The sequence below is a fragment of the Botrytis byssoidea genome (genome assembly GCF_014898295.1).
Source record: "Botrytis byssoidea strain MUCL 94 chromosome Unknown BBYS_001, whole genome shotgun sequence".
Lineage (NCBI taxonomy): Eukaryota > Fungi > Ascomycota > Leotiomycetes > Helotiales > Sclerotiniaceae > Botrytis > Botrytis byssoidea.
This window is the reverse complement of record NW_024065842.1, coordinates 1,134,751-1,155,532: the sequence shown is the minus strand read 5'-3', so window position 1 is coordinate 1,155,532 and position 20,782 is coordinate 1,134,751. Positions and strand designations below refer to the sequence as shown.

The 20,782-nt window shown below is 42.0% G+C and overlaps 6 protein-coding genes across 6 annotated transcripts; 4 read left to right on the top strand and 2 right to left on the bottom strand.

The window, feature by feature from the left end:
* Positions 1–353: 353 nt before the first annotated feature.
* EAE97_000339 (uncharacterized protein) lies at positions 354–1,310 on the top strand (the record flags this gene model as incomplete). Its single annotated transcript, XM_038870849.1, has 3 exons — positions 354–383; positions 602–665; positions 764–1,310. The coding sequence occupies 3 exons, from the start codon at positions 354–356 to the stop codon at positions 1,117–1,119; spliced, it is 450 nt and encodes a 149-aa protein (XP_038738210.1). The 3' UTR covers positions 1,120–1,310.
* Positions 1,311–2,150: 840 nt separating this feature from the next.
* Positions 2,151–5,823, top strand: EAE97_000338 (uncharacterized protein). Its single transcript, XM_038870848.1, has 5 exons — positions 2,151–3,827; positions 3,880–4,554; positions 4,604–4,730; positions 4,795–5,114; positions 5,172–5,823. Exons 1-5 carry the CDS (start codon positions 2,641–2,643, stop codon positions 5,293–5,295), a joined length of 2,433 nt encoding a protein of 810 aa, XP_038738209.1. The 5' UTR covers positions 2,151–2,640; the 3' UTR covers positions 5,296–5,823.
* An 890-nt stretch (positions 5,824–6,713) lies between these two features.
* EAE97_000337 (uncharacterized protein) lies at positions 6,714–7,640 on the top strand (the record flags this gene model as incomplete). Its single annotated transcript, XM_038870847.1, has 2 exons — positions 6,714–7,162; positions 7,220–7,640. 2 exons carry the CDS (start codon positions 6,714–6,716, stop codon positions 7,638–7,640), a joined length of 870 nt encoding a protein of 289 aa, XP_038738208.1.
* A 510-nt stretch (positions 7,641–8,150) lies between these two features.
* Positions 8,151–9,444, bottom strand: EAE97_000336 (uncharacterized protein). The gene is made up of 2 exons (XM_038870846.1): positions 8,875–9,444; positions 8,151–8,795 (listed from the first exon to the last, which is right to left on the bottom strand). The coding sequence occupies exons 1-2, from the start codon at positions 9,039–9,041 to the stop codon at positions 8,591–8,593; spliced, it is 372 nt and encodes a 123-aa protein (XP_038738207.1). The 5' UTR covers positions 9,042–9,444; the 3' UTR covers positions 8,151–8,590.
* Positions 9,445–11,596: 2,152 nt separating this feature from the next.
* On the top strand, positions 11,597–12,902 carry EAE97_000335 (uncharacterized protein; the record flags this gene model as incomplete). The annotated part of the gene is made up of 3 exons (XM_038870845.1): positions 11,597–11,753; positions 11,796–12,176; positions 12,244–12,902. The coding sequence occupies 3 exons, from the start codon at positions 11,597–11,599 to the stop codon at positions 12,900–12,902; spliced, it is 1,197 nt and encodes a 398-aa protein (XP_038738206.1).
* A 1,703-nt stretch (positions 12,903–14,605) lies between these two features.
* Positions 14,606–18,582, bottom strand: EAE97_000334 (uncharacterized protein; the record flags this gene model as incomplete). The annotated part of the gene is made up of 5 exons (XM_038870844.1): positions 14,606–17,497; positions 17,565–18,188; positions 18,244–18,312; positions 18,378–18,458; positions 18,556–18,582. The coding sequence occupies 5 exons, from the start codon at positions 18,580–18,582 to the stop codon at positions 14,606–14,608; spliced, it is 3,693 nt and encodes a 1,230-aa protein (XP_038738205.1).
* Between the last annotated feature and the right edge of the window lie 2,200 nt (positions 18,583–20,782).

Here is a 20,782-nt window from a genome sequence, read left to right as displayed (position 1 = left end):
GATTAAGGTTAATGCAATGTCGAGTTTTTCTTATCACGATTCAATCAATTAAGCTTCATTTTTTTATCGAACTTTATTTATACTATAGTTTCGGGCTCGGGTGATTCGGATAAACATAGCAAAGTCCATACGAGATACGATGGATGGGATCGGGAAGCCGAGAAAGAAAGGTCTGATATTTCGAAACTAGTCTATTTTTGGTAAAGCCTCTCCTCGCGTAATTTTGTTGCCCGCACTTTGGATAATTTTCATTTTCAACATCTTTTTTCGAAACTTCGAACCACGACAATTTCCTTTCCGCCCAAAGAACTTCATCGACAAACCCTTCGAACATATTACCAAATACCGCAAAAATGGGTGGTGTCACTGTTCGCGATGTTGACGTAAGTATACACAATTCTACAAGCTGTGAAATTGAAAAGGAATGAACTTGAGATCTCGATTTGCGACGGCGAATTGGAATATCAATCATTTACACCATCCCATTTGATCAATCTTCAAAACTTCGCAAACTACCTTCTCTTGTCGATAAATGAGCAGGTGTGAGGGGGTCGAAAGATCTCCGCTGACGGAATTATGCTGATTCGACGGGTTAATTCAGGCTCAAAAGTTCATTGATGCATATGCTGCTTTCTTGAAGAGACAAGGAAAGCTCCCAATTCCAGGTACGTACTGATTTATGCACTCCATCCTTAATTACTACATTGGCGCAGAAATGCGCTTGAAAATTACAAATCACTAACGAAGATACTTTCTACTGCAGGTTGGGTTGATACCGTCAAGACCAGCGCATCCAACGAGCTCCCACCTCAATCTATCGACTGGTACTACGTTCGTGCTGCTGCCAACGCCCGTCACATCTACCTCCGCAAAACCGTCGGTGTCGGCCGTCTCACCAAGGTCCACGGTTCAACCAAGAACCGTGGTTCCAGACCATCCCACCACGTTAACGCCTCCGGATCTGTTGACCGTCACGTTTTGCAATCCCTCGAGAAGATCGGTGTTTTGGAGCAAGATGAGGAGAAGGGAGGTCGTCGTATCACTCAATCCGGACAACGTGATTTGGACCGTATCGCACAAACCACCGTTGAGGCCGATGAGGAAGAAGATGACGAGTAAATTATTTACATCATGGTCTGGGAATGGGAAATCTTTACGGGGTTTGGGCTATATGGTGTATCACATATAAATAAAAGCTCGTCCTGAAGCACTTTGCTTTTCATTATACCCCATTTGTTATTACGGTTAACGTGGACGTGAAAAAGTATCATTTTGAATTTAATGAATCAAATCTTTGAACCTGTGATTTTTCTATCTTACGCTCAATTACAATCATTAGTATTGAAATTGTTTACAAAGTTTTGTAAACTTATCAGTCTTTGACTTGTTGAAAGCAATTTTCCGCAGTTGACGTCGGGTAGTCTCATGTCACATCAATACCTTATTATATTGTATGCCATGTACTTCCCAGCCCATATTCCGTAGTCTGTATTCCCATCTCTATGCTTCTCAGTATGGAGAGAGATCCATAAATATGACAATATTCAAACTCATGCCTGATATCAATACTCGATTTTTGTGACGTTCACTATCATCACTATCAAAGGATCTCAAAAATTCGAATAATTCACAGGTCGAAACTTTACAACGATTTGAGACAACCAATTGATAGACTACTAAGCCACTGATGGATGTACCTGAATCGACGAAACTAATAATAAGGAAACCATATCGACTTCAAATATTTGATACTCGGTTTGAGATGTTGAACAGTTCAATTTGAGAAATAGGATTGCTCGCGATTGATTCTGGAAGATGTTTGGACTGAGGATGGGTTTTGGTTGCAATATGAAGAGTTCAGTAAATGAGATGAAATTATGAGGGCCATGACACCGCTCTCGAGATTCTTTTGGAACAATGAATTTATACAGAGTATCTACATAGCAGGTAGATGAGGGGTTTTGTATTCTCTAAGTATATATGTATGGCGTACCTTGTTTTAGAACCTACCTTTTCCTTTTTCTCCTCTTTTACGAGCATATTTTTCTCTTCTTATCTTTTCTCAATCGATGAAATAGTGAAGCAGAATTTCTCATCTTTTCTTAGCATCAGAACATTGAATTATACTTTACTTGCGGAGAACGATATCAATGAAATATGTCGCTATATAAAACTAATCTTGAAGAAATATTAACTTACAGCAAAACCTCGGCATGATGCTTTTTTCACAGACTCTAAAACGTTAAGTTAGAGCCATGCATCCCTCTTGAACGCGATTAGATATTAACGTTTGAATATAATCCTGCTTTCTGGGTTGCTATCGAATCAATTCCCATGTTCCGGGGGATTAATAAAAGCCTTTCTTGCGGTCCTTGGGAATGAAACCACATTCTCGATGCATCATTAGGTACTTGTACACATCACATGTTATGTGCGTGCCAATCCATGTCAAACGCTACACCTGCAATCCAAATGATGATCTTCGATTCCCGTCACTCCTGCCTTTTATAGGAAGGTCTTGACATCACAATGCACTTGCTAGGCTCTCGCATTGATTGATGTAGCACTGCATCAAGGATACGAATGTGGTTGTTGATAACCCCTCGTTGAAAACAAATACTTGAACTCTATAACAGTGGCATGTCTTCACCCGTTTACCAACAGTTTCATGAACGCTTGTCTTATCGTTTGTCGTTGTTCTTCAATATGAAACCTATAAAATACTTGGAAGCTTCTATTGCCTTCTTGCTGTCATCTCCTGCAATAGCTCAATGGAGCACGATTAATACAACGTTGACTTCGAGTACATTCGACCCGCTCCAGTATGTCAATCAACTCATCGGCACTGACAATGGTGGAAATGTTTTTGCCGGTGCCACCCTTCCATACGGAATGGCTAAAGCGGTCGCTGATGTTGACGGCCAAAATACCGCAGGATTCTCAACGGATGGCAGCAATGTAACTGGGTTCTCACATATGCATGATTCTGGTACAGGGGGAAATCCTTCCCTGGGAAACTTCCCCTTATTTCCATCCTACTGTCCCGATGATGTGATTGACAACTGCAAATTCTTAATCACAGATCGAGCTACGCCATATGTGCTGGATTCGGTGTTGGCCACGCCAGGATATTTTGGATTAAACCTAACAAATGGCATTCATGCCGAGATGACAGTATCAGAGCATGCTGCTCTTTATCACTTCAATTTTCCAGTAGAAAAATCTTCCAATGGGACGGCCTTAAGCCCGCTCATTCTCATGGATCTGACGGATTTGAGTGCGAGTAGACAGAACGCAACCATTAGCGTGGCTGACGATGGGCGTATCAAAGCCAATGGGACTTTCATTCCGAGTTTCGGTGGTGACTCATACATGTCATACGTTTGCGTTGACTTTTCCGGGGCAAGCATCCTGGACACTGGGATATGGGTCAACAACAGAGCAGGAACACAACCAAAGGAATTATTCGTCACAAGAGGCATAAATCTCTTCTACATTCAAGCTGGAGGATTCGTTCGCTTTCAAGCACCAAGTGATGGAACTATTAGCGCTAGAGTGGGCGTGAGTCTCATTAGTTCGGAGAAAGCTTGTCAGAATGCAGAAAGTGAAATTACTGATTGGGACTTTGCTAGGCTGCAGGAGACGGCCGAGAACGCATGGAGGGAGAAACTGAGTGTTGTGACTATACAACCTGGTAATGGTAGTGATACTTCACTATTAACCAACTTCTATAGTGCAATCTATAGGACTATGATGTCACCGCAAAACTATACTGGGGAGAATCCCTTATGGGAAAGTAGCGAACCATACTTTGATTCTTTCTACTGGTAAGAAGTCAGGCTAGTTAGGTTGGACGAGGAAGTGCTAATGTTTTAACAGTATATGGGATGCATTCAGATCTCAGCTCCCATTTCTCACTATCGTCGATCCATCTGCTTTATCAGAGATGATACGTAGTCTCCTTGAAACCTACCAGAACCTTGGCTGGCTTCCAGATTGTCGTATGAGTCTCTGTAAAGGGTTTACTCAAGGTGGTTCAAACGCCGACAATGTTATCTCCGATGCATACGTGAAGAATGTCACAGGCATAGACTGGCAACTAGCTTATGAAGCTGTGGTAAACGATGCAGAAAACGAGCCACTAGAATGGTCCAACGAAGGCCGTGGTGGTCTCATGTCATGGCAAGCCTTGAACTATATACCATACCTCGATTATGATTACTTGGGTTTCGGCACGAACTCGAGAAGTATTTCTAGGACGTTAGAGTATTCGTATAACGATTTCTGTATCTCGACTCTCGGCAAAGGTTTAGGGAAACCCGAATATACGAAATACTTGCATCGCGCGACAAATTGGCAGAATCTGTGGAAAGAAGATCAAACTTCGTCTATTAATGGTGTAGATACAGGATTTACAGGATTCTTTCAGCCGAAATATTTAAACGGGACGTGGGGGTATCAGGATCCGATACTTTGTAGTCCGTTGGATTCCTTTTGCAGTTTAACAAGTAATCCACAGGAAACTTTTGAGGATAGTATTTGGGAGTATCAATTGTGGGTATTTTCGCTTTTGGTGTGGTGTTCTCTACTGACAACTGAATAGTTTTGTACCGCATGATATCGCGACTCTAATCGATCTAGTTGGTGGGCCAGAGAACTTCATCGCTCGTCTCGATTATCTGCATACTAGTGGTTTAACGGACATCGGAAATGAACCTTCTTTCTTGACAGTGTTTCTTTACCACGCTCGTCTCCCCCTTCTATCAGTTACATGCACTGCTAACCCCTCGCTAGTACGCCGGTCGTCCTGCTCTCTCAGCATCCCGTGCCCATATGTACATACCCGCATATTTCAATACCTCAACCACTGGTTTACCTGGCAACGACGATACCGGCGCCATGGCCTCCTTTGCTGCATTTTCAATGATGGGTTTGTTCCCCAACCCTGGACAAAATGTCTATCTTATCATCCCGCCCTTTTTCGAATCTCTGAGTTTCACAAATGAGAATGGAAAAAAGAGTACGATCAAGAACGTTGGATGGGATGGAGGTGTGAGGAATGTTTTTGTACAGAGTGCGAAGGTAGATGGAGTGCTGTGGAATAAGAATTGGATGTGAGTTGTTCCCCAATCGTGGAATTTGGAAAGTAATGCTGATTTGATGTGACACAGTGGACATGAATTCTTCACCGAGGGACAGACATTGGAATTATTTTTAGGAGATACGGAAAGTGATTGGGGGACTAAAGAGGAGGATTTGCCTCCTAGTATGAAAGTTGGCCATATGAAACTCTAATCGAAGGATCGGCACGGAATCAAAAAGTGTCGATATTTCAACTTTTTAACTGGTCAAGGTCTTCTTAGTATCTTAAGAGAAGTCATGGTCTCAAATTTGAAACAAATCTGAATCTACAGATTTTTTGGCTATTCAGGTCGGGACAGTCCCGATATCTTTATAAAAGATTTCCGCCCATATGCATGATCATTGCATGCCCTTTTTCATCTACAAGAGAAATTTGCCGGATTGACTACTCCTCGATTTTTCGCCCACATTTCGCCATTTATGTGTGTGAGGACATCGTCATTGAGTGAGTAGGAAACCATCTTCACCCTTTTTGGTGTTGGGATGGTGATTTGAGTATTGTGGGGGGGGTCCGTATTGAAGTACAACAATGACGAGCTTCGGAAAGTTAATAGATACATACGTATAATGTACAAGTCTTTGCTTCTACTGGTTTTGCTGTCCGTGATAGAAAATAAATGGAAGAAAGTGAAGCTTAAAGTAGAATATGGCCTGGTCCACACACCAAGTTCAGCTCTTGAGCAAACGGAACAGATAATCAATGTGTTATATTGATCTTTCAAGATTGTTCTTAATATTCTCTCATCATGACATAGGGGAGTCTAATCAGTCCAAAACAAACGTTTTCCCTTACAGAACAATCCTTGAACGCATGATTGGGTAATTGTGAGTTGGAAAGTCTTCTACCTGGAATATGGAATATAAAACATAGAATGAATAATCTAGATTAAGACTAGCTTAGAGCGTCTCAGATAAGCGAGTTTATACAGTAGATATGTTGTATTGGCTTAGCGCATCTCGTGGAAACGGATTTATACAGTACGTATGTTGCATATAAATCCTAATGAAATCCACAACGATGTAACTTCTGAATATCTTGGAATTATACCACAACAACTCGTCATAAAGACTTTGAGACCACAAAATCGAATCATGACATCCTATAGAACTAGTGAGAAGAGTGGAATGCAAGCTCCATTGCTTGACAAAGATGAAGGAATATATATTTTCGTTGCATGGATTGCAAGACACGTTATGAATGCATTATTCAAGTACTTCAAGACCTTAACCCGCCCGACGCTAAGAATCAGGGTTATGATCGCGTCTCATACCTACTACGTATGCAGTGTATATTCAGGCAATTTGAGGCATGGGCTTGCAGTATTTCAACCTTTAGAGATGATGTATTGAGCAAGATCTGCGAGTTTTGCATCAAAGATAGTACAGAGTTGAAACGCACAGTTATGACGATTCTGGGAACTCTCCAAAAATTTCTGTATGAAGGTATGTAAGCCCATTGTTAATATAAATCTGGCTAATGACATCCAGTCTGATTAATTTTCACCCAAAAGAAAGCGAACGAGTCATGGCCTCTAGAAGAGCTTAGCGACTCTGACAAAGAGGGAATCACTATGGAGTCTGGTGAATCCTCGGAACTACAAAAACTGTCGAGCGCAATGGAAAGTGCAAACACAGGCTTGTTCAGGGCTTCTAAGATCATTCGAAGAATCTCGAATGCAGACGACTATGTCATTGCAGCGGCCATATATCAACTTGAGTTCGATCCCAATGTTGATATTTGTCTCATAAAAGAACAATACGAATTTGCCAGTGGCGTTGACGATTGGTTGATTACCCGTCTTGGAAAAGCATTGACAAGACGACGTCAATATCTCAAACATATTGAAACTTACCCTAAGGAATTGATGAGTTGCGACGATATTACAGTCGGCGAGGACAAGCCCAATGTTTCAACTCATACATTGAGGGCATTCGAGAATATCCCCATCCAGTATGGTGTTCCATTCCAATGCCTATCTTGTCGCATGGAGCAGGTAGCTAATGATCATGCTGCATGGAAGTATAGACACCCATCTCCCACTTTTATTTAGTGTAAAGAATGCTTACAAGAATATAGGGAACACTTATTTAGAGATCTTAAACCCTACATCTGTACGTTCAAAGAATGCGAGTTGAAGATGTTCGGTACTTTAGATCGGTGGTTTTCGCACGAGCTCTGCAACCACCGTAGAGATTGGGTGTGCAAGATGTGTCAGCATACTCCATTCTCATCTTCACCAGCCTACGAAGATCATTTAAGATCAGAGCATCAGATCAATGAGAAAAGATCGCAACTCAGAGCATTTGTGTTACAAGGTGAGGAACCAGTGAATGATGTTTCTGCTACGGCGTGTCCGTTCTGCGATAACTGGGAAAAGGACATCGCCGAAGCAACAAAGGACAAGTACATAAGACTTACGGCATTCAAAAAACATCTAGGAAAGCATATGGAGCAGTTGACATTACTCTCCTTGCACATGAAGGAGAGGAAAATGTAATACGGTAGCTCAAGTGGAGGGGAGCCTCATGAATATGCATGAAACTTACTGTACGCCCTGATCACTCTTCCATCGATGGCCTCACCTACGCCAGATTCTGCGATTCTCGTAGACAATAAGACATCCGCAATCACCATGCACCAAAAGTTCTGCTGGACTGTTAAAATACCAGGATTGCATGATTCTCAGAAACAGGATAGTCTTAGCAGTGTAGGCAATAATATACTACAATAAAACTGTGGCGTGTATTAATATATTAATATTGCAGCTAGTATATTTAGAAAGGAGATTATACCACTCTCATATATATTTATATATCTAAAGAATACTAGCAATATACTGAAATACTGGAATTCAATATAAACTATCCATTCTATACCAAATTAGATTAGAAATAAAAGATCTTAATTCGATTTGAAATAAGAAATGGAATTTTATTATCTAATATAAATAGAAATATATATTTTACATTGAATTCCAATATTTCAATATATTACTAATAACATTGAAAGTTTAAATAATATTGAATATCTTCAGTAGTATTGAATTCAATATTATGTATGTATATATTTCGAAAAAAATCGATATGTACTACTAAACTAGCTCGTATACGAAATACGGGAAATACTATTGCCTACACTGGCACCGAGTTCCGGTCATTTGGGTATTGTGGAAGACCTCGAGCCCACCATGCTTGAGTGATTCTTTGATAACGGTTCTGCTGAGAGCTTGTTCCCAGCACGAAAGAGATAGGAGCTTCTATGAGAAGTCTCGAAGTCAAAATTCACGATACTATACTCAGTGGCCCTGATCAGGATCTTTAGTATTGCAGAATGCACAAAAATACAGATCGCAGCAAACAGAGAGTATCGTGAACTTTGATGCTCTAGTCATGGCTGAAGAGAACTCATGTTTGATATGAATTGTCTCAAATTCAGAATCCCTCAATTTCAATCCCTTTTCTCGTGATTCCCATCTCGAGACTCCCAAATCAAGCTCCCAGCAAGCACACCTGCACATAGCCCCTCAAAAACCGCGACTTTTCTCCACGGTCCAGCGTCAACCCAAAAAATTCCAACAGCAATCGTCCGTCCGACAACTGACAGCCACATGGCAAGCTTGTCTCCTCTCTTTGCAGCGACGATGTAGAGCGAGCTATGACGTATAGCTTTGATTAGCGTAGCACTAGAATTTCGAGACTCAAATATAACTAAGAAGGTTTCAATATTCTTACCCTATTGAAAGACATGATAGAGCTAAAACATGAATAGCATGTTTCGAGTCCGTCAGCAACATTTCGGCATTTTTTCTTGCGACTGTAGAAGATAAGAGAGGGGCGGCTCCATTCAGGAAATTGAAACAGCCCTGGACCGCAAAAATGATTGATGAGAGAGCAGGCATTTTTTTGGAAACTTTGATTTCTGCAAATGAATCATTCGGACAACGTTGCGATTTATAAATTCCTGGAGTGTAGCACAATGGTTTCCAAAGCGATAACTCGTGATCTTTCAGCACAAATAAAACAACACCCGTGGCGAGGGATACGCCGAGAATGACTGCGGGGTTTGGATCTCAAGCCAGCGACTGAAGATGTGGTGCGATGAATTGAATTTCATAGCCTATCGGGAGGCATGGTGGCTTAATTTCTTCCGTGGGTCGAATCCTTCCATATTTTTCGCTGATTAACTTCCTGAATTTAATAGATTGAAGTCTTCCCGTACCGTACCTTTCTCTCCTTGGAATTGCTGCGAAGAATCGTTGAACTCAGGAAATGCCCGATCTAGCCAATTTGTCTATTAAATCGTGTATTTGGCTTGATAAATCCTAGAAGAGATGTCATTAATTCAGCCATGTTGTTCCCCATATTTCCATTTGACGATAAAGCTAAGCTGGAGGTGGCTTAGAGCCTAAGCTCGGTTAGATGACCCCTGAAAGTGGGGCTACCTAAGGAACCTTGCCAAAGTCGATAAATTCTTCAAACTTTATTGGATGATTCTTATCGTTTTGTATTGATGAAATTGATCAATCCGACATGTCCAACTGCTGACCTGCCTCTTTCCTCGTCGGCAGTGACGAGCGGAGGAAGATTTGGTTTTCAACAAGGCCAAGCCTGGTAGTTTTTAGAAATACCAAACGATTGATACAACCTTCGTACAAAGAAAAAGCGACGACGTGATTACGGAATGCTCCAGAAGAAGTTCGGAATTGTTACCATCAGACATTGTTTCCCGTTCGGAAACCACCTCCTGTATTGTGCTGTGTTTACTTCCCAAATCTCTCGCTCAAGTGTATGAAAGGTTTTCAAGTGAATGTCTCCGAACCCTTCCACGGAAAATGAAACTACAGTGGCCAATGTGAGCGAGTTAGCGATGCGCGAGGACAGCCAGCAAGTGGAAGATACAGGAATGTATGCCAAGTTCTCAAGTGTGGTCTTAATCTCAATTGTATTGTGCTTAGCAACTTTTTGCGTGGCAGTTTTGCTTCCAGTGCCAAGCAGGCTTTCTAATTCCAAACTCAAAGTTGGGCCAGTATGGTATTTTAAATCCTAAGTGTACTTCCAAAGTTCAAATTATAGGCACTATCTTTGGCCCCTTTATCAATTACATCTTGATGAGTGCTATAGCGACAAGTTAACGTGAGATACTGCTCTCAAATCTTGGTACTAACTTCTGATCTAGCCAACTCATACAGTCGTTTGACTCCAATGTGAGTCCTTCCCTTTCGTGAAATTATTGCAGGACCATAACATTTTGCTCCAAGTCTATTGCATTTGACGCACTCTCGACCAATATGTTCGGAATTGGCCAATAATAAGAGTAAATTGTCCTCGCGCTGCGATTTGGTCTACTTGTTCCCCTACACTGCTGCATCAACGGAACGGTGGCCCACCATTGGTTTTGACTATATCATTGCGCAAGTCATTTGCTGGTATCTCGGCTACATCGCCGCTAGTGTTTTTCACCGTCGACTTGTTTTCCAAATTTACATCAAACAATGATACACAAGATTGTTTCTGAAGTGTAACTATCTACTCGCGGCAGCCACCAGTGGAGGAATGGAGTTGTTGATTTCCATCGCAACATCTTATGTACAGGATGCTACTGGGAAAGCGATCCCATTCTCTCTATTTTGGGGGAACAATTACCAATATGGAAACTTTGACTATTGTTCAATAAGCCCAGCTTTGACTAAAGTGAGATAGATGGTAGTTGTTAAACTTATATATAGCTGAAGAATTTCTGGATTTTGTATACAGTGAAAATTCATAGTTTCCTTACCACACAAAACTATTTTAGGGTTATATGACTACACAATATGAATTGCATCAATTGATACCAGTAAAGGGCCATTTAAGGGGGAAGAACATCTCGCGGCACGGGTAATATCTGAGACAAGCTTTATCTTTAAAGCTTTTTTGACTGTTCTCGGACATTGTCTTCTTTGAAAAACATCCGAACAGTGACACGGACTTTATCGGCACTTATGCCCCCTACAACACAGCCCTTTGAATGGATGTTTACCCCTGTGACGATCTAGATTTTTCCGCTGGAGGGCGTCTACAAGCTTTAGATCCTGTCGTATCAGTATTCGCTTCAGGAACTTCGCATCAAGCACGAAATATGCCCCCACACGAAGAAGTTTGCATAGAAGATTCCAAACTCTATTCCAATCTGAGGCTTTCTTCGTGAAAATCACCATAATCATGTGTGTTTGAGTAAGAATCTGTCTAGCATAGCCATGCTTGCGGTGAAGTATGCGACTATCACAACCTCGTTTAAAGTTTTGCTGCATCTCTGGAAGTTATATCGGGGGTTTCCAGTTTTAATCCTTGCATATAGGGCACGTATGGGAGTTTCTCGTGTCTTTATATATTCTCAGAGGAGAATGCTGATTCCGATTTTCTTGCTCGCATGTACTATTTCATTCCAATAGCAGAAATCACGAAATAAGAGAAAATGAAGATATCTCAAGGCAAACCAATTCGCTGGCATGCACTCATATCACTAATTTTGTCTACAATAGCATTCACACTGGGCGTCATCACAATATTCTCGGGTTCAAATGATGGGGTTTTAGAAGATTATTATTTCCTGAGGGCAAGTTGTTCCTTAGGTATTCATAGACTCCCGTCTGATGTTGAATAGTTAAAAACAGGAAACCTCGGCCAGAGGTTGGTAGAATTTGCAGCAGTCAATTCTACCATAGCAAATACCACAAGCATAATCGATATTTCTGCTCTAGATACCCGCGATTTATCATCAAATTCTATAGAAAAGAGAGATGCAGCATTCGATTTCGCCACAGCATTATTCGGTAATGTTATCAAGGAGGTCAAGAGCATCGCGAAGAAGATTGAAGCTGGCGATAACGATGGTCTCAACGAAGCCGAAAAAGTGTTGGTCTCGAACATCACAGATACAGTTGGAGTTGCAGATTTCTACAGTCTACATGTAATGAAAATCTGTCGAGGAACTATCACAACAGAGGAGAAATGGGTCGTTGATGGCTGTTCAAATTATTCTCAAGCCTTGAAAGGTAAGTCAAAATTCATAAACTCAATCCTAACCGCGGAATGGACACACCAAGCTGATATATTGATAAGGCTTGACACAACTCACCTCATCTACTCCATCGACTTTCCGTGTAGTCAATACTACTCTTACCGTTCCGCTACTTGGTCTTGCTACCACTGCAATGCCATTCACTGCTGGAATGCTGAACATTGGTACCATTGCCATCCTCGCTCTTTATGGTCTAGCATTGATCGGATCGGGTGGTACAATTGTTCTATCGGCAATATATATGTTTAAACCTACAGCTCGTATCGTCTACTGCGCTCTCTTCTTTTCTTTCCTCGCATCTAATCTCACAATGACTGTTACACTGAATTTAACAGCCGTTACCAGCATGGTAAACCAGATGGTGTCGTTAGTAGGGCCTGCACTAGGTGTCGAAGCTTCTGTTGGGGGTGCATTCCTAGGGAGCTCATGGATAGCCGCCATATTCGCATTGATATTCAACCAGTATTGGATGATGGTCTGGCTAGTAGAAATCAGAAGATATGGGTTCAGAAGAAGGATAAGGCCGGATGAGGAGATTGGAGATTGGAAGGGAATCATGACTGAGTTGAAGAGAGATTGGAAGAAGCCTGTACCGGAGGGGCTTCCTACTTCAGAATCCAATGAAAATCTCATGGTAATAGAGAGGGTAGATGAGGTCACTGGTGTAGCGACAAAAGAACAGTCATATCGTTTAAGATGATCCAGACTGGACAGACCTTGAGCATGAAGATTGCAGAAAGAGACTGGAGGAGCACCATAAACCAGATATATTCAACTATTGCGGGTCAATACAAATTCAAAAGGAGAACGGAGGGACTGGAACAGGTAAGCATGGGTCAGACTTTGGGTAGGGTTTTAGGAATTATATTTTAGAGTAAGAATAACATCAAGAATTCACACGGTTTCAATTGCGATGGATCGGAAAGAATTTACAATCATTGATCTATGAGACCCAGAATGAAGAGTCTTTACTATCGCTACTTGCTACATACAAATCACTCTTTCTCAGAGGAATGCCCACTTCAGCATCTTTACTATCCCAGACCGCATTTTCCCTCGACGGTTTCCTCTGCTATATAATTCTCCTTGAAGATCAACTTTAAATCTACCACAAACTTCACGGTTATCTCAATCGCGCAATTATCAAACTCAATCGACTTTATCCTTGAGAGCCGACTCCGCCCTAGGTTGGCCAGACCTAAGGCTTCTTGGTTCTCTTTGGATCTCGCTGATTTTACAGACTGCCACCCTGCTTACTCGTGCAATAAAACTGCCTCCCTTCCCCGCGCAAGTTTTTCTGTCCTTCGCATCTCAACGCCCCGCCAAAATTCTGGCCCCAAACCTCGAAATCTTGCCGCCAAACAAGATTTCTAAGATAAGAGCACCATACAAAATCCCCCACCAGCAATCTTCACATATTCTTCCCCTTTTACATCCATCGCCTTGACATTTGTTTCCTCCCTCCAACAGAATCTCAAACCTTGAGGTCAATCAAACCTCTCATTTCAAAACATGCATTCGAATTCTATCTCAATCTTAACCCCAAGATCAACCCCCAAAATATAAAGATGTTCTACACACCAGAACGCAGATGTCGTAAACTGGAAAATCGGAACCCACAAATGGCACTTTACTTGCCAGAATCAGAAGGACGCGGAGTCCGAGACAAGCTCTCCGACGGAATCGTGGTATATCGTTAATCGCAATAGTAAACCATGAATGACAGAACCGCGATATTCTGCCATCAAATAAAAATTCGTAAAAAAAAGTATCTTGTCTCGAAAATTCCGAGAACCCTGGAGGTGATAGTAATACAGTGGCAAATAGAACAGACATCCGAGATCCCGATTCACAACATCCCAAGGTCGAACTCATGAATTGATTGATATTATCCCAACTCCGGATTATAGAATATGGTTTTTTGCCGCTCTCTGAAGTATTTCTTTCGTAGATGATATGCCCAAACATATCTTCAAGGTCGTCGCTAATATGACGACGCCGAGGTCCCTGAAATCAAGGGGAGAATGGGTTTGGTACGTATGCAGGGAAGACTGCTATGGAAAGCAAACGGCACTGCCGAGCAATTTTTATTTTTTCATGGCCCTAATGATCAATTGTCTTGAAGACGTAAAAGCCAGGCCGAATAACGTGAAGTAAATGATTTTCTTCGGTTGAGATTTTTGGGTTGTTGTCGGTTGTTTTGTGTTGGTGTTGTGGGCGGTGTTTTTGGAGTAGAGGTTTTGAGGCGGCGGTAGTTGCGACGATATAAATGTTTTTCTCTCTCTCGACACGATATACAGCTATCACGAAGTAGGAGAATGGCCAGATACATCTCTTATTCTTTGCAATCTGGCCACCTTCAATTCCCAAAGAAAGAAGGAACGGTGAAGTCTGTGTCAACCACTACCAATCGATGGGTCCGAAAGGATGGGTATTACTTTCAGCCTCGGTATCAAGATCTACGACAGGGAGACTGTCTGGGACGTTGATGGTCTCAAAAACTTGAGTTATATTAAGATTGGTGGGATGAGAACATTCATCGTCACCCGAATCATCACTGCTGTCGTCCTCATTCACAGCCTCCGCTTTTGGGACAGTGCGATTCTCGTATTTTTTCACCACCTTCATATAATTAGCAATGCGTTTCCTCGAGACGTTCAAGTTGCGAAGGAGAAGCTCGCGGTCAAATGTTGCATAAACTTCGACTTCATTCTCGTGCTCCCATTTTCGAAGGTCGAACAATTCCCATGATGTCTTGGCCTTCAGCAATTGCAATTCTGTTGGCTCCATTGTGATTTCGACATTCGCGAGGTCTGCTGGGACCCTGTGCTTTTGGTAAAGCTCTGCATCTTCATCTTTATCTAAGTTTTCGAGATCACCATATTCATCAGACTCTTCTGGTGTGGTATCATCTATGGTGATGATATCGGATTCATCGCTTTCTGACATCTCAGAATCCTCAACATCGGACTCGCTAGATTCATCACAGTCTTCAGATTCTTCAGGAAAATCTTCAAGTGGAGGTAAACCGACGCAGCCATCTAGGCCAACATATGGGCCAGCGCTCATCTCGGGTGATTCGGACCGAGGGGTTTGCTCTTCTGGTCTATCGCTGGATTCTTTGGTATAATCTGAATGTTCACCTTCAGATGTGGAAGATTGCTCTACTGGTATTTCCATGGCGTTTGAGAAAGTGAAAGATGTGTCTAGCAGAGAAAATGGATCCTCCTCTGTTAGTCCAGACTCCTGACCTGAAGCATCATTAAATTCGAATGATACCCCTTGAAAATCACCCTCAAAATCGGTGGAACTCTTTACAGAAGTTACAGAAGTTACTGAAGACTCAATAGGGGCTGATGCCATTTCCTCCGAGTAATCCTTTTGATGTCTCTCAGCAGACGAAAAATTATCTTCGGCTTCAAAATTATCGAAGGCGGAGCGAGGAATGACAGGTGGTGAAGATTCCTCTTCAGTAACTGCATCCTCAGCCATTTGAGCTTCAAGACAGCGTTCCATTTCGGCCTCCAATTCATCAAGGACAGATTTGGGAACGGCTGGTGTACTAGAGACAGGTTTGCGGGTGATCGGTATATTGAAGACAGAGCCCGGGATATACGGATGCGCGCGCTGATAGGCTATCTCAAAGTAAGGCGATTGGTAATATACAGTCTTGTCTTCATCGGCATCTGACATATCACTCTCATAACCCCGATCCCTAGCATAACAGGGTTCCTCTTGTAAGACACCATTATATCCCTTGTACAAGACAGTTGGCTTAGGGACCTTTCGAGGAACTTCACATTGCTCCTCATCAGATTCATCTCCGGAAGAGTATTCATCGCTATCGTCATTTGATGAATCTTTATCAGACGATTCCCCACTTTCAGCTCGAAGGGCAATCAAATCTTCGAGAGCTGTTCGCAATTGCTCAGCATGGAAGGAATTTTGAAGTTCGATTTGTATTTCGCGCTCAAGCTCAAGTTCCATAGCGTCTCTAGCATCCGCTGTGTCAGAGAGCTCTGTGTTCGGAGTAATAGTCTTGAAAGTTTCCTTGGCATTTTCAAATTTGAAAAAATCATTCATAACAGACCCTTTATCCGAATTCGCAGCTGGGATTCCAGGAAATCCGAGAAATTGTGGCATTGGTCGTTGTGCTTGGCTTGAAGGGCCAACCTTGGGATCGAGGCTAATAATATCTTCGCTGATTTTTGTCTCTGGTGCCACCTCAACCTCGTTGTTCAAAGCTGCTGAACGAGAACGATTAATTCCAGCCATAAGCTTTGGCTGTTCTGAAATCTCCACTTTCTTTGCCTCACATTTGTCTTTCATGTTGTCTTTGGTGTTTTCCAATCTATCAACAACTGGTGATCTGGGAGTGGGCACAACTCCATCAGTTTTGTTCCCCTTCTTGATCATCTTTCTTGGGGCGGAAGTTGAATTTTTAATACGGTCTAATGTAGATCTACCAGCTTCATTTGTTGGTGTCTTGGTGCTCAAAGGTTTTGATGAAATAGATGGCTTCTTGAGCTCAACATGAAGAGGTGAGACGGCGCGACGAGGATTAGGTATTACCTTTCCACTTGATGAAGAGGTGGGTAAGGGGATTGAAGAAGGAACTTTCCTGGTAGCTTCATCCTTGGATGCTGGAGTAGCGCCTCGGCGAGTAGATTGAGCCTTATCGGAAGTGCTTGTGGAGGCTGGTGAGGGTTTGTGAATCGAAGCAGACGGCTTTGCGAATTCAGCATGGAGATCAGGAGCAACTTTACGGCGACTTTGTTGTGCCGCTTTAGTTGATGCCGTGGTAGACATGGATCTGGACGAAGCGGATAATTTCGTAACTTCGACTTTGGAAGCAGGAATTGGGCCACGACGATTTGATTTAGTCTTCTTGACAGGGGCTTTATCAAAGGCTGATCGTGGGGGGGTGTTATCAACGGCTGATTGTGGGCTCTCGATTGATTGAGCTGCAACACTTGGTGCTTCACCAAAAAGCACCTCCATAGAAATGTTAGGAAGGTATTGGAGTTTCGATGGCTTTCCAGTCGATGGAACGGCTGAATTGCTCTGCGATGTGACGACTTTTGGTTTAACTTGCGCGGAAACGGATTTCAAGACATTTTCTGTAGATTTCTCGCCATTTTCGTTCGCTGCCTCAGAAACCGACCTAGGCTGCATAGAACCCTTCCTTGGTACTGATGGCTTCTTGGTAGATTTGGAACCACCAAAGCCTAACAAATTCTTGGTGGGGTTGTTTCGAACCTTCATCTCCTTGATAGGGGCGCGCTTTACAGGAGCCTATTTGATTGGTCAGTAAGTTTCGCTTATGATTTTATAATATGAACCAGATTGTGAGTGGACTTACAGCAACAGGTTTTTTAATTGCTTCAGTGATCTTCTGTTTCTTCACAGGACCACTTGTTTCTACCTCCTCAGTATGCTTGCGCTTGGTGGAAACATTTTCGAAGTTCATGCCTGCCTTTGTGGTCTTCGGCTTCTTGGCAGGCTTAGCGATTTCTTCTTCAGACTCACTAGAGTCCGTATCGAAATACTTGCGCTTGACCGAAGACTGCTCCTTCTCTTTCTTAAGGTCCTGGAACTTTTGAACTCTGGGAGGGAGCTTTGGGATATCGGGCTTGAACTTTGTGGTTTTCTTAGCCTCATTCTTGATCTCATTGTGGCCCAAGGTCTTTTGGTCTTTGTTGTTTGATGGCGCATGGCCAGAAGCTGGGACTGAAGCCTTGGTTTTGTTGTATTTATTATCGACTGGGGCAAACTTCCGGTTTTGGTCACCGTTGTTCATGTGGCCTTTGTAAACGATATCTTCTTCGTCGCTATCGATCTCTCCGTCTTCCTTCTCTGACATCTGGCGCTTGACTTTGGCAGCTACAGCAGCTTCCTCGGCGGCTTTTTTCTTAGCAACCTCGGTCATTGATTTTCCTGGACGCTTTTTCATACGTGGAAGAGATAAAATGGAACTGGAAGTGCCCTGTATACTATGATTAGTACAAGTCAATTAACAAAGACTAATTACGATGACATACCGATTTAGGAGCTTGATTCACAGAAGTTGCGGCGTTTGATGAGTTAACCTTTGCAGGAGGGTTAGCAGCCTGTGAATCACATTAGTATTTACAAACGATATTATTTTATAGCGCAAGGAAGAAAAATTACTTACTTCGTAGGCCTTTTTCTCGGCAGCTTCAGCACGTGCTGTCTTAAGCTTCTCAATGCCAACGCTGATCTTCTGTTGCTTGGTCTATTCAGTTAGCACTTGAACTATCACTTGATCGGTGTTGACCTAAAGTACAAGAAACAAATGAGAGGTAGGGGTTGATGAAAGTCATAGCACGTACCATGTTGTTGCTCTGTTGAGGAGGCATCGTGAATGGAGATTTATTACTCGGTAAAGTAATGGTAAACGGTATGTGAATGGATTTAATGTTACTCAGAAAGTAACAAGTATTCAAGTTGTTGTTGTGTTTTCAATGTAAGATAACTGAAGTGATATCCAAAAGGTATTCTTGAAAGAAGTCGCGGGCTTGAAAGTTTCTAGGAGGAAGATCTCGAGACACTTTTTAGGATGGATTTTTGGAAGCTTATATGTAAAAGCAATAAGTCGTCTAGGGTGACAAAATATTGCTACGGTTCGAGCTGGCCGTATTGAATATCGCATGTCCACTACCAGAAACCGTATTCGACCACAAATCAGGGCGATTCTTGATGCCGTATAGAGAGCGATAATGTTCCACATGAATTCAAATTACCAATCAGCCTGATTTTTATGCTCGCACAGTTAACACAGTACTGCAGCAAGGAAATATTTGATTTTAGTCAGCTCGATAGCCGTACCCATTTTACTGCGACCAATATTGATGCCCTGCTGCAACCAGGCAAGCCTATTGTACGATTGGATTGGGAAAAAAAGATACGTTACCTTCAATATTAACCTCCCATATCATAGGTCTGTATCAGTATGGATTCTAAAAGGCTGCGATTGATGTTCGGAACGATCACTGTTACTCTAGGCATACTGTCAGCTACCCAACCAGGCCCAGCCTCAGAGTCAATGGTTTCTTAATTACCAGTAAAAATAGCGTGTATCCATACAGCTTACTACTATGCCACTTGGCAAGGTTTGGTATACATAGAAATTCACGGAGGGAATGTATATATGTTGATACCAATGACTCTTCTATTGCCTTGTTATCAATCATGGTCAGCTGATGTACATTCTTGTGATGAATACTCTTCCCACTTCACTATCGCAGTTTTTGCAAGGATGTCTAATTATCTGGAATAACTATGGGACAATTCTATACTTATGCCACACTGGTTTATCTTTCTACGTTGCATAATAATTGAAGATAGAGAGGATATATGCCATTTTGAGATTCTAAGATACAAAAAAGCGACTACGCCTCAAGTCCATACAACCTCTACTTGATGCTACAAGTATCCTTCTGATACTGGAGTCACTCCTTGATATCATCCTACCTCGCCAATATCATTTTCGAAAATATTCTCGCCGGCAGTGGATTGTATAGTGTTATTGTGCCTTTCTTTCAAAAATGGGTTGCTTCGCTTTGCGCATCACTAAATCAATCTTAACTCAACCGAAGACCTGAATAGCTAGATTGAGATTGAATAGATACTTGCTTAACAATCAAGGGAATAAATGAATTTGATTTAGAAAGGCCGATCACACCTGAATTGCATAACCTATCTTATGCTTCATTTTGCCAAAAAGAAAAATTTGAGCTTCAAGGGATCCCATTTGAAATTTGACAAGTGAATGAGATGTTTTCTTGTAAATATTTCACTGCCAGCTCTTCTTCATTTATCCCCCGCTGAACAGCTGTGATTACTTCCTGCTCCCTTGGTGAATCACGGGCTGTGGTAATTTTAATTATGTTCAATGAACAATGCTTGGGATGAGTAAAAATATCTAGGACATCAGAAGTGCAAAGTGAGAGATAGTAAACTGTGTACGAGAAAACATGAGAAAGATTAAGCTTTTATCAATATATTCATCTGTCAGCAGACCACTAGGTCCACAAACAGAGTAACTTCCGGGTCTGAATATGTGTAATGAAATCCAGACATGGGTGGTTTGCTTTTTCGTACTTATTGCGACATGAAATGAATCAGAAGCAATAATGAAAAATGGTATGCACATGGGTTCGTTATGGATGCTTCATAGTTGAATAGGAGGGATTAATAGGTCAGCGATATTCAACTTTGACGGATAATAATCAACCGTTGATGGTTGAAGGTTGACGCTTCTGTCTGACTGCCCATGATCAATCAGCTCTATGCTTTGAAGAATGACATCAAAAATTCTTTCTACCTACGATTTCCTAAGACTGACATGAATAGGAGCACGGTAAGAGCCACGAGATATCTGAGGTGTATTGAAAGGTTAGCTCAATCCCGCAAATTGTTCTCGCGTCGTCCAAAAATCTCATGAAGTTCATGTTGACAATCAAAGAGATATACTTGAATCCCGATAATTTGATGTGGTAGCAATAATGTGGTAGTTAAGCAATTTACTCTCCCGCTGCACTTAAAAACAACTGAAAT